Source organism: Meleagris gallopavo, chromosome 6 (genome assembly GCF_905368555.1).
Source record: "Meleagris gallopavo chromosome 6, MGAL_WU_HG_1.1, whole genome shotgun sequence".
Classification (NCBI taxonomy): domain Eukaryota; kingdom Metazoa; phylum Chordata; class Aves; order Galliformes; family Phasianidae; genus Meleagris; species Meleagris gallopavo.
The window spans coordinates 39,410,326-39,423,795 of record NC_139409.1 but is presented as its reverse complement, the minus strand read 5'-3'; the positions used below and the strand labels follow the sequence as shown (position 1 = coordinate 39,423,795).

The following is a 13,470-nucleotide window of genomic DNA, read 5'->3' as shown; positions in this document are numbered from 1 at the left end:
CTCTCACCAGATTAGTTAGCACCTAGCTAAAGACTGGATTTTAATGAGTGTATGAATGGATTGGTGGGTAAACATTACTTTGTGCTGCTCCATAACAACATTATTTTCACATTCAAATCCTTGAAAAAGTATTTTATCCAATGGACTGACTGGACAAAAAAATGGATCATGCTTCTAGCTCGATGAATCTTTTAAAGTTGCCCTACTGAAGGCAAAGGTAATTGTAAAACATCTTGCTTACCCTTTCAAATTAAAACAAACTGGGAGTCTCTGTTGATTCACAGCTATTTTTTGTAGCAGAGATAAATATGTGCATGGGATTCTTGCTGGATATTGTGTTTCTTCTCTGTTCCACCTAAGAGACAAATGGAATTGAGAAGAAAGTCTCTGCAGCAAATATGAAAAAACACGTTGCTTTTATGGCTGAGGCTGTACCTGAATACGTTTACCATAAAGAATCCTGTGTGCTAAGGGCTTTTCTGCACACGGGCAATCTTAAGAGAAATCTGCAACACCCCTCTGGTTCAATATTTTTATTAAAACAAATGTTATTCTGTTTACCTGTAGCATCTCTGCAGTTTTTTTCAGAAGAGTACTGATATTTATCCTAACCTCCAGGGAGGAAATTCAGCTCTATTCAAGAGTCAGGAGATAGACGATCATTTATGTCTCATTTAGAGAGCCTTGTTTTGAAGGTTTAAGTGCAATTTTCTACATGGAGATGAATTTGATTCTCCAGTAGCTCTAAGTATGCTGTTAAAATTGGCTATATGTCACACGGAAGGGACAGCTCATCTCATGATCCCTGTGATGTTCCTTAACCTGTTCCACATGAACAATACCTGTAAAATGCCTTTAACTGGAACAGAATTGCATCTTTCTTGTTTCTTTCCTCTCTTTAATAATGAATAGATCATATCTGGTTGGTCAGAAGAATTCTTGAATTCATCAAATGATGTTGGCTGAAGCAAGCAAACAAAACCAAAATGGAAAAAAAAAAAAAAAAAGTGGAAATGCTGACAAGAATAGTTCTGATATTTTCCAAACACAAGGATTTCAACATTAGAGCTTTGATTCAGAAAGGAACTTAGATACCACTTGGAACAACAAAGAAAGGGGTGATGTGTTTCTTTTCTTCCATTAGTAGCCCATATTACAGTGGTTTTTGCTTGGGATTTAGATGCGGAAGCTTCAAATCCAATCCAAACCTAAATCACAGTGCTTGCTCTCACTTTTGGAGTGAGAGAGAAGTCCACTTTTGCAATTTGGAGAAACTTTTGTTCATTATCTCTAGGATGCTGCTGACTTCCTCCTGTTAAAACATTTTTACTGCACAGTAATACATAGAAACATACATTGCAGCAGTGAGGACAGACCAGATAGCAGCTTTTAAGAGAGACCTGAATCCACCCACAGTGATTCTCACTGTCCTTCTCTTGTCAAACAATTATTGGGATATATTCCATATTAAAAATAACTTTCAAAGTGAAATTAAAATAGCTATCTGTTGAGTCACAGTATTTTTATTTCCATTTCTTGGCTTGGTGGATGAACCAGAAAAAAAGAATATTTTTTCTTTTTATTCATGACTCAAGACCAAGAAGAACTTCAGAAGAACATGCTTTTAGCAATATACATATTAATTATGGCGTTGACTATTAAGTTTTAGACCAGGAAGCTTTGAGCAGGTTAAATTGTAGTTTAAAAAGAGTATATTATGCAGATATAGCTATTTCAGCTGCAAAGTTAACCAAAGTTAAAACTGATGTAATATCTAACAGACTTTTAATTAACAAAATGTAGCTGAATCACCTTTGAGGTACTGCAGGTATAATGGAACTGACCAGTAAAATTCTTCTGTGAATTACTTCCAGTTTTCCAGGAACTTCAGTATAGAAGTGGGAAGTGGGCCTGTTAAAATAATTAAGGTTAAGCCAAGGAGTGACAAACCCTCAGGTTCAGTGAAAGTTCTGTGATTAAAACAACAGGCTGGAGGGAGAACTGCTAATATCTAAATGGCTGCTCATCCTCTGCTGCAGCTGTAGTCGCTTTAGTGGCTGGAGCAACAAAAAGACAGAATTTAGTGCCTGCAAAATGGACCTGGTGATGAAGATTATTGAGATCCAGCTGTGCCGTTTCCTTTGTCCCACTCCTATTTTGTGGTGATGTCTTGCAGGTTCCCAATAGTATTCCCTTTCATATACACTTTGCTACAGAATCAATACTTTTCATATTGTGTCTATGCAAATTTGCTGAAATAGGAAAAATTGCATGTTTTTTGTATTTCTTTTTGTATGGGAGAGTATCCTGGAAGATTCCCCAAAATGTGTTCCTTACCACAGGCTAGTTGCCCCTTACCCAACCTCTACCCCCAGAATTTACAACTCTCCTCTGTCTGACAAGTCCATTATAATTAAAATTACACTTCTGTTATCATGCTGGGTGGCAACTGTCCTGTAAGACTCTCCCATACAATGTATTCTCTTTTTAAGAGTTGTACCCACCATCTTAGATTGGCTACTATACATCAGCTTCCTCTTCCTTGCCTGTCAGCTTCAGGGAACGACTTTAAGAGCTTCTGCTTGAATTGTTACCATTTAATTGCTTGGGTTGCCAAGCACATTTTAAATGTAGGCTGTCATTTCTTTCTTCACATTTTTTCTCCTTCAATTTTTCCTCCCCTCCCCATCAAGTCCATTTGTGATGTGTTTGTGGAGTTGTTTTTCTGCTTCATTAGTGCATTGGTTTTTTTTAGGTTAATTTATCTAATTTCCAGTCAAATGAGGACATGGTACTTGTAAATCATTTAGTTTCTCATTAATCTCTTCCAGCATTGGCTCCAGTTTTCAACTATCTCCCTATTTACTATCTTTAGCAAAAAATATCCAGTGTTCCCATCACTTGTCACAAGTAATGTCACGGTTGCTGTGGATCCATTGACCTGCATAATCAACATGATTTTTATATTAGAAATCGAAACATTTGCTGCTGCTGTAGAAAACTGCATCTTAAGTCCCATGCAAGGAAATTCAGTAAATGAAATGCAATAAACAGAAGATCTAAAGCCTGCACTGTTACCTCATGCGAAAACTTATTCATTAGCTGTTCTTTAACAATGGCTATAGAATTTTAAGATGCTGTTTAGAAGGGAAGAAATGCTGCGAACTGCACCTTATACCTAGATACCTCTCTGGCAGAGATCTCACTGAGATGAGAGGGGCAAGGATTTCAGCATTCACTTGTGAGATGCAAATATCCGGCTGTAGTCAAACCCACAGATAAAGAATTCCCTGTTGCTATCCTCTATAATAAAGCACTGATAATATGAGCTGCTTACTGATATATTGCCAGGACAGGAAAGGTGCCTGCTCACATGGCAGACTGGCCTGAACATGTTATCCTTAAATGAAGAAGTGCTTTTCAGGGCAATAGGTAGTATTCTCCCTTCTGGGTCAGCACCAAATAGTGCCCTAGTGGGACAGGAACAAGAATTAGGATAATTCCCTACTAAAGGCAATGGCTGTTATTGCCCAGAGCCATTACATTCCCTATGTTTATTAGTTTCTTTGTTGAGGTAGAACAGGCCTGCTCCTCATGTCCCCTGGCCAAATCTGTCACTCAGATGGATGAGAAAAATTGACTTCTTTGTCCCCTAACATTGCTCTGTACCATATGACAGCTTTTGAAAGCAGTTCTCATTGCATTTCAGAAATGCTTGCAGCTGGTTTCTGTTTAAGTGTATATATGCTTTGTGATCTTTAGATCATTAATCTCAGCTGCTGTTACTATCCTATTTTGAAAGAGACAGATTTTGCCAATAGACAATTGGTTGGTGTCATTCATCCTGTCTTTATCCATAGGCTTTGTGCAGTAGTGACTGAAAACAAGTTCAATGCCATGCTTATTTTAGTTGGCATTCAGTGACTCATCTTCCTCTGACTGTAATGAGATTTAAGCAGCATTTATTATTCTCTGCCATGTAAGAGGCAGTCACTTAGCTGAGAGAATGATAAGCATCTTAGACCTACTCTATGTATAGATGTTAGGCTGATGGGAGGGATTAAAATGTGTACATGTTTTGTATTTGAAATAGCAAATAATAAATACTGTCTCTTTAAGAACTGAAGTCCTGCTTGGGAAAGATCAGGCCACACTGTTTCTTCGTGTAGCACCAGAGGTAAAAAATATCAGAGGAAATGGAAGGAAATTGTTGAACCTTTGTTTATGAAGTGTGCGCCAGTTAAATTGCTGCCCCTCGCTGATCAGTCTAATCCTTTTAATGAGGCTAGGTAAGCAAAACGGAGGCAGTAATGATGCTGATGACTCAGAGATTTCTCTCTGTGAAAGAAAACAAGCAGAAGCTTCTTGTCCAAACAGCACGGCACAGTGACTCTCCAGGAGTTCTTTTCACCTGTAAAATGGTTGCTGGGTGGCAAATTGGCCAAACTGAGGCTCCTAGTGTCCCCGGGTACAAGAGCTAGAATACGAGTCAGTACATTATAAGTGTGAGTTTTGTTATGTATCAGTCATCCTTCAGCTTGCAGTGTGCATTTTTCTTAAGCCTGAATTTATGTTGGTCCTTTTGTCTAAAGAATGATGCAGAATCACGGCAGCTGAGAGGCTAGGGCCAGTATGCAGACACCGAGGCACAGTGTTCTGCTCTTCCTAATGGGATTTAACCCATCTTTCCTGATGAAACTGTCCTGATATGAGGTTAAGGAACAGTACTTCTACACCCTCTCATTCTCATTCTGGGTTTTTTTTAATTGTTACAAATTTGGAGGTGAGAATATCCCTTGTAATCAACAATTCCCATGTGGAACTTCCCCTGACATTACTTCCATTGTTTACTTTAAGTCGTTATTGCAGAATGTGTAGTCATTTCTGTATACCTGGCAATGAGAACTCCCTGGGGAGAGTCCTGACCACAAGATAACAGAATCAGGTTTCTTTCCTTCTCCCAGTGCACTTTTAATTTTTTATACAAAGTGAAGCAGGCTCAGCCAGGGAGGTGGTGAAGACATCTGCCTCATAAAATAGCCAGATACTTATGATAAGAGCAGTTTTCTGAAGAGGTGAATTTGCATACCACGAGGCAAAACATGTCTTTGGAAACGTGTTTTGTATTGCTTCATTTGCTGAGTTTACCACTAGATTGTTGTACATAGAGGGGAACAGTAGTTCATCTGTTAGTTGTGCTTGAAAAGGCAGAAGCGCCACTCTTCCATTAAGCATGCTGATAGACCAGCACCTGGATCACCCACCAGCTGGAACACCAACTGGTGGGGCCCAGCAGGCATCGGCGCTGCACTGCCAAGTGATGTTAAGATTTAAGCATCTACGTGCAGGGCTACACGTACTTCAGGTTCTTGAGGAACACTCATGTTTACACCTGAGTCCCTTGAGGGATTTGGAGATTTATGTGCCAACTGGGGAAGGAAGGAAGAAGACAGCAGAAGTGTTATGTATCTGAGCTTCAGGGTTGGGTGGTAAATACAAAGACAAGCGAAATGCAGATGCCCTTGCCTTTTTGTGCATCTGGTACTTAGTAGCTTTATGACTTGAACAACATGGACTTCAGCCATAGCAACCTCGTGCCAAGAAAACCACAGCAATGCATGTTTGGTGCCAGCTGCACAAGTTACACAAAGAAAACTATTTCCGAAAAGTTAGAAAATCTGAATGATTCCTGCAGGGGATTTTTTTTCCCACCTGCAAGGCTTAATTAGTAGGACTCCAGATTGTAACGGCACAGTGCTTGAAAGCGTGTTGGATTGCATTGAGGCATCGAGGCATACTTTTTCTGGGATGTTTTCATATGGAAGTTGTTGAAAAATCCAGTAGTATTTGTTCAGAGAGCTCCAGGTGATGCATTTTAATATCAGAACTCAGTTTGTTGTTGGACAGAAAGGTCCATTTTAACTTCTTTTCTGCATGTAGTCCTTGCAACAGTTTTAATTTTGGATTTGTCACTATAGAAATCTACATGAATCTTTATGGTAATCTTAGATACTTGCAGCAGGCTCTGTACAATGTATGTTCAAATGTACAAGGTAGGTGAGAATGTCACATGAGGTGCAGAACATCTCTGTGCTTTGCCTGGGGAGCTGTTAGCGTACGATGCAAAAGAAAGCAGAACAGAGCCCAGAGCATTTCACAGCACAGAGGGCTAACTGAGCACTTAGGTAGTATTTTTCATTTTCTATCAATACACTATAAAGTAAAAAGTTATTGTTCCCTTTTGTAGGTAACTGCATTTTTGCACATTGGTAAATACCATAATTCTCTTCTGCTTGTCAAGATGTACTTACCTACAAGTGTGGGGCTTCGAAAGAGGCTATTTAAAATCACAATTTTTCAATCTGGATTGGCATGTACATGCCCCCCTAAATGGGAGTCATTGAGATGGCAGTTTTGAAATCCTTGTAAAAAAACACATCTCTCTTCTGATGTGTCTGAGCACTTACTGCTGGAAACCAGTTAAACTAAGGGAATATTTATAGCACCAGTGAGAGAATAAAGTTGGTCTCTTAACTGTGACAGAGCCCATTTCAGTCCTGTCAGCTGTCCGCCTTTCTTAGCAGAATATCAGAAAGGAAGTTCTGCTCAATGGTGGCTTCATGCTGCTCTCTGCTGCTAGCTGAAGCTCCTGTCAGTGTCAGCGTGAGCTGGTTATTAGGCCCTTCTGTCAGAACCGGCTGCAGCTCCTGCTTTTGATCCCTGGTTCAGTGCATATGGCATCCACTTGCCCTCTTGATTGTGTAAAGCTTGCGGAAGTTTTCTAGTCAATGTGCGTGTAGGAGACTTTAAGCATATGCTAATTTTATTGTAAATTATTAACAGGTGAATACGGAAAGATCTGTTTGTGTGATGCTTTTGATACTGGAGAAATCTGATCAGACGTTTTCCATCCTTGTCTTCTTTTCCTCTCTGTGTGAGTATCTTCTGCTTGGCAAGTGGTCTGTGAAATTGAGAGCTAGCCCCCTCAGTATTCATGGCTGCAAATGCATGAAGGATGCAATGAGGTTTAGGCATCTCAGGCTGACTGTTTATGTTGGTGTCTGCACATCTGGCTCTGTGATCACTGTCACCAGTTCCCTCCCTTCAGGGTAGGACAGGGAGGCCTCACGAACACTTCCTTAGACTTGCTGAAGAGGGCCCAAAGGGCAGCACTTGCAGTGGATGTATATTATTAAGTAAAGTCATAAATATTATTAGGCTTATTTTTAGGATGTTATTAGGATGATTGTCCATAGGATTAAGGGCCACAAGCTCTTTTAGTCCTGAAAGAACAACATGTTTCTTTTATTTTATATGAAGGAATTCATAGACCTGTTGAATCTTATGACTTCTCAAGAGGTTCCTGCCATGGAGCCTCATCCCCTCTTCCTTGCCTGCCTGTTCTTTGTCTTACCCAACTACCGTGCAACAGCCTACCCTACCCTTCTTGGAACCTGGTCATGGAGGATGTGTGTGACCAATGTGGTCTATAAATTTGTTGTTGCACCTGGTGTGTGAGTGGTGGAGTCAAGGCTACAGTGCTGCCACGAAGCACAGATAGGTCATCTTTTGAGACCCAGTACTTGAAAGAGATTTCCAGAACTTCCTCAGCGGGAGCCAGATCTACTTCTCTAACACACACTGAAGGCTTTAGGACTTGAATACTGGGGAAGAGGCAGCTTGCAAAGAAAAGACTGATATCAGCAAGAAAAACGGAACAAAACGAAACAACATGATCTCATTCAGTGAAGGCAATGCAAATAACTTCTTTGAGAGACATTAGTGACTCTAAAACAAAATTTTTGCTATTCTGAGGAATCCAAACCATAACAGACAATATGTACTTCACCTGCACAGATCACAGAATTTGAGAAAATAACCAACATACCCTGTGCAGATTCCTGCCATTAGCTGTGGTGTAGAGAATATAGTTATTTCCCCCCTGCAAATTAACCTTGCATATGCTTGTCTGACATATGAACTTTAAAAAAAAATTGATTTATTTTTTTTCAGGCCCAGAAGCTCTACATATGCTGACACCCCAAGTTCCTCCAATTAGCTGTCAGAACTTAAATCCAGGCTCTTTGATTCATGATCATGTCTTCTTTCCATTATGCCTCATAACTGATACCCTACACATGGAATTCTGGAATTTGATTCTGAACTTCACAGTCTTGGCCTCTCCTTCTGTGTGCGCATACCCAGTGGGTACTATGTCCTTATATGCTCTCAATTGCTATCTCTGTTTAGGGATTCTTGAATGATATTTCTGGGACTTGGAATTTGCTCTTTTGGATTCACTTGGCAGAGAGTCCTGATCTTGGTCCTCTGCCTGCTTCCTTTGGCCTTTAGCCTTTGCAGTGGTATGTTCTTCTTTCCTGAGACCTCTCTTCATCTCAGCTGCCTTGGAGAACTCTGACTTTTCCCATCCTTTGCCCTCTGGTTTTGCAGAGACTGTTCTAATTTGAATCTGAATTGATATTACAGGGAATTGGATTTCTGAAAAATCTTGCTCCTGAAGTTCTCTTTTTTGCCATTTCCTTTCCAAGTATGTGTCTTAGCACCTCTGCTTTTCACTACCTCTATTTAGCATCTTCATATTTAGTCTGCTTCACAGCATTTCATCTACCTGATGATGTTAAACCAATTAAAAATGTTTTGTGGATTCCCAGCTTAGTTTTAACATTATAAAACTATCAATATAGGGAACATTCCTGAAAATTAAAAAGAAAAAAGTTATATTCTATCCTACTATCGTTTAAAATAAAAACCCTAAAAACATCACAGCTGAAAATGTCCCTGTTAGAATAAACACTGTGGAAAAATTTGTCCTGAGATCATTAATGACCTCGAAATACAACAGTTAATTTTCATTTCCCTTCCTCTTGAAAAAAATAAATAAGGTGTTGTAGGGGCAGTGACTATGTCTCTAATATTAGATAAAATGGGAACGTTCTTTTCTCTTAAGGCAAATAGTGTAGTTTCGATCATATTAACATGATATTTCAGGGAGCTTATAAAAAAGATGGAGAGCAACCTTTTACAGGCAGATACTGGTAGGACAAGAGGCAATTGATTTAAACTTAATGAGATTTAAATTAGATATTAAGGGGAAATTATTTAGTCAGAGGGTGGTGAGGCATGGGCACCGGCTGCCCAGAGAAGCTGTGGATACCCCGTCCCTGGAGGCATTCAAGGCCAGGTTGGATAGGGCCCTGGGCAGCCTGGTTCAGTGGATGGCCGGGGTTGGAATTGGGTGGGCTTTAAGGTCCCTCCCAACCCAAACCATTCTGTGGTTCTATGAAATACTCTTTCCCTCTGAAAATATGGTAGCAGAGCCCAAATTACTTGGTAAGAACAAGCCATTACTGTTAACATGCTAACATCTACATATCATCAATAATTATGGTCCAGAAATCAGGTCAGTACCTAGCCCAGCTTAGAGTACAGTATATAATTATTAAGACTGAAGTTCTTCAGTATTTTAAGTTCTGCTGTTGCACATTATAGTGATGATCACTGTGACAGCAGGATTGTGATGTGATAATGGTTATCAACAATGCTGACCAGCAAGGCAAAGAACATTTGCTATGTATAGCTAGCTGTTTTCATTGAGAGTAAACTAACTTAGAAAAAATGTGAACACTCTCCCTCTCTAATTACTCCATCAACTTTAGATGGATTTCATATTCTGTGACTATGAATGTGTAAGTGGGAAAAGAAACCTTTACTACCTCAAGGGAAAAAAAAAAGGATGACCTTTGACTTAGAAGTGTTATCTCAATTTGAATACTAACTAATAATTTCTTTTTGGACCAAAGTAGTTTATTCCTATGAAAACTTAGCACTTGCATGCTGCTGCTCTAAGACAAGTATTTTCAGGCTTTTGCCTTGAGGTATCTATCTTCAACAGTATTGGTCATGAAGCCATAATCCTGTGCTTTTGTACAAGCCTTCCTTTTTGTTCCTAAAAAATGCATGTTTCTCAGCTTAGTTGTAAGATGACCTAACATATATATCTCCTGTAACTTCATCTATTCATTTAATGGTCAGTACAGTCCAGCAACATATGTCAGAATTTTCGCTCCTTCAATTTCTGTTGCAGAGAAAAGAATCACAAGTTCAACATGTGACAGGTCAGAGATGGACAGAAAAACAAAGTCACAATTAGCATTCCTGAGCTGATTTTCATCCAGTTCATTTTTACAGCTTGACAGGACAGTACTGTTTCATAGGTCTCTGATCTGAAAGTCATGAGTGTCAAAATGGATCAGTGCTCTCTTCCTCTGTGTCATGACTATTATCTTAATTTATTTTTCTGCTTTCAACCCTCTCACTTTGGTTAAAATACAAAGGGATCTGGGAATTCCAAGTGATTTTTTTTCCTAGAAAATTCCAATTAATATATTTTCTGATAATCAGAGAAGTTAATATATATTAAAGTAGTATTATGTGATCGTTTTGAGGTAGGCTTTTTTTGGTTTTGTTTCCTGCACCTTGATCTTTGCAGAGACACTTTTCTGAGTGCTGTACAGAAGCATTTAAGATATGGAGAACGTTTCTGCACTATGTGGTGAAACTCATCGCATTGACCTCTGTGACGCTGTTGGCCTGCACTCACACGTGCAGATGTGAAGATATTAGCCCAGTGCTCTGCAGAACCCTCTGTCAAGCAATGCTGCCTAAGAGCCACAGGTTATTGTGTTGTATCAACATTTTCCAGAACTACTCTGGGGGAAAACATTTCTCCACTAGGCATGGCTGACACCTTCCAGCAGCAAACAGGACCCTCTGGTCCTTCTTCCTGTGTTGGCAGATTCCATCTTCCAAATCTTACTGGCATCAAAGAGAGGGGCTTCCCTGGGGCACAGAGATCACTGCCAGCCTAAATTATTGTTTATATATTTCCCTCTGTACTCAATAGGAAAAAATATAATTAAAAAAAAAAAAAAAGAAAAGATTACTGCAGTCCAGCAGAGTGGCTCTTCCTAGACCAGCTGCAGATCATTTGTCTGTTTGCACAGATGCACTATGTACTGGGAAAACTGTCCCATGTTTCAGCATGGCTTGTTTGATCACATCCCCATGAGCTTTGCAAAAAGTACAGTGGGGAGGGGAGCCAGGAAGCTCTGAGCCTAGAGTGATACCTGGAAGAAAGGCTTTGCTTAAGGTGATGTGATCCTATAAGTCTCACTCCATTCCTTAGCCTTTCCCCAACCCTTTTGGACCCTTTTGTCACCTAACTGCTTATTGCCAATAGCTTCAAGCTACTTGGGACACAGCTTCACTTAGCTGGAAGAGTTTGGCCACTTAAATGAGTCTTCCTTTACGAATGGGAACATAATGTAGAATGTTGATGATTCCCCTGAAAAATAATCTGATCCTTTCCGAGGTAGCTTTAACTGGTCTAAATGGCTTTTTAATATGTATAGAATATAAAAAATTGGATTGGATTTCTATGTATTTAATATTACACTTGGATTTTTAATAGGATATAAAATGAAAGTCATTAAAAAGAATAAAAAGTCTCTCCAAAAGAAAACCAGAAACATTCAAATGGCTACATATTGAGAAACACCTTCTAAAGGAAGCTGATCAGAGACAACAAAATGTTTTTTTTTATATTTTTTATTTTTATTTTCTCTCAGAAGCAGACTGAGAGGTTGATGTCGGCCTCCCAGCCTGCCTGAGCCACACTTCCCAATGATGGGGTGCCACTCTGGTGCTACTGCCGGGGCGGCCTCTTGCGGAGTGGGGATGACCCCTGGGGGCTGCCACAGGCCTTCCTCTTCTGGGGGCACCGGGGCCCCCGAGGCGAGTGGTTCCTGCCCTGGGCAGAGGGACCTACTGCTTCCACCTGCCCCGGCTCCTTGTGTGGCTCCTCCTCTGAGGACACAATGGTGGTGCTGGGGTGCCCAGGACCCCCATGAAGGATGCCAGGGAGTTCCTCAGGGCTTGCAGGGTTAATGGAGTGGCCTGGGCCAGAGGCAGGAGGCTCCTGATGGGAGGTGACGGGGCTGGGGGTGGCCGTGGGGCTATCATGCCCTTCATTGGCACGGGTGTTCTGGGGCTTCTGCTGCCAGCAGCGGATCTCTGGGCCATACAGGGCTGTGGCGATGATGATGAGCCTCCTCACAAAATGCGCCGTGAGGCCTCTGAGACTCAGCTGTAGCTCCTGCTGCAAGTCTGCCTCGTCAAGTCCGTATTTGCACAGAAAGCCCAGAAAAATGCTCTGCCTTGCTTGCACTTCCCACCACCCATCAATGGACATCCTCCTGATTTCTTGTTGGAGCCACTGAGCAGGGGTCTGAGGTCTTGTGGGTGTTCTTGAAAATAAGCAGCCCAGACCTCAGGTGGGAAGCTGTGCTCAGGAGGCAGGAGGATCAGCTCTGCAGGCTCCTGCTTGCCCTGCAGGCTATAACCTGAGTGTGCTGTGGGCTGTGGGACAGGGCTCTCAATGTAATCGTCCTCTGACCTCACCGAGTATCGGATTGTCCTGATTTTGTGTCCACATGTGGCACATCTTGGCTTTTTCCTCGCGCACCAGAGCGCACACCCATAGCAAAGTTGGGGGAGGCAAGGGGTCGTGTAGGCAACATCATCTTGACTGTGCCCACAGATGGGGCAGGACAAGTCTGATGGCACCTCCATGGCCCTGGGCTGTGTAGTAGGCTAGGGAGAGCTGAGTTCAGAAAGCTGCTACCCTCACGGGTGCTGCAGCAGACAAAAGGTGTCACAAACTGCAAAAGAGAGAGAGGCTGTGGTCACTTGCTGTCCCAGGGGCAGGCAGCAGCTATGTCCCAGTCCCTCAGCAGCAACCCCCCCACCCCTCCCCCGTACTCTCCACTGACTGTACTGGATTCAATCCCCCCACCACTCACCTCCCCTGCCGCAAGCACACCCCACAGAGCCCCAGCTGCCTGAACCAGGCAGGGCCAGGGACACACAGGCAATGCTGTGGGATGGGCACCAAGAACTGCTGCTGGCAGCCCCGCAGCACAACAAAACCAAGTCCTTGTTGAGTGATCCAAGTCTCGCAGCTGTGCTTGACTGGAGTCCAGGCACGAGTCCACACTGGTCTCTGCCAGTGCCCAAATTTGCTCACAGGAGTCAATGAGATCACAGTCATCTCTTGCTGACATCACAGCCACTTGGCTGGTGACCTCACAGTGTGTGGCTGTGTGTATTTGGGCACCAGTCTGGGTCTCCATCACTCTCCATTGTTCAGTGATTTTCTTTTGTAATAGTGATACATCTGGGAAAATAAAAATTACGTGTATTGTCTCCACAAGAACTCATCTTTCACGAACTGTTTACACATTTCAAAACTTAGACAATTTTTTGCCTGTTCTCATTTGGATGCAATAAAAATTGGTAGCAATTTCTACATCAGGTTTGTTTTTTTTATACCAAGTTCTCATATTACAGCAGGTTGTTTGCTCATGCTTTTCTGTGCAACTTATTCTATGG

The 13,470-nt window shown here is 41.6% G+C and overlaps 2 protein-coding genes across 3 annotated transcripts in view; one reads left to right on the top strand and one right to left on the bottom strand.

The window, feature by feature from the left end:
* Positions 1-13,470, top strand: part of GADL1 (GAD like acidic amino acid decarboxylase 1) — a 246,357-nt gene that overhangs the window by 134,612 nt on the left and 98,275 nt on the right. The gene's annotated exons all lie outside the window — the stretch shown is intronic.
* Positions 11,726-12,651, bottom strand: LOC146544144 (uncharacterized). The gene is given in 2 exon segments (XM_085226270.1): positions 11,726-12,300; positions 12,303-12,651. Coding segments are annotated over 2 exon segments (924 nt in total).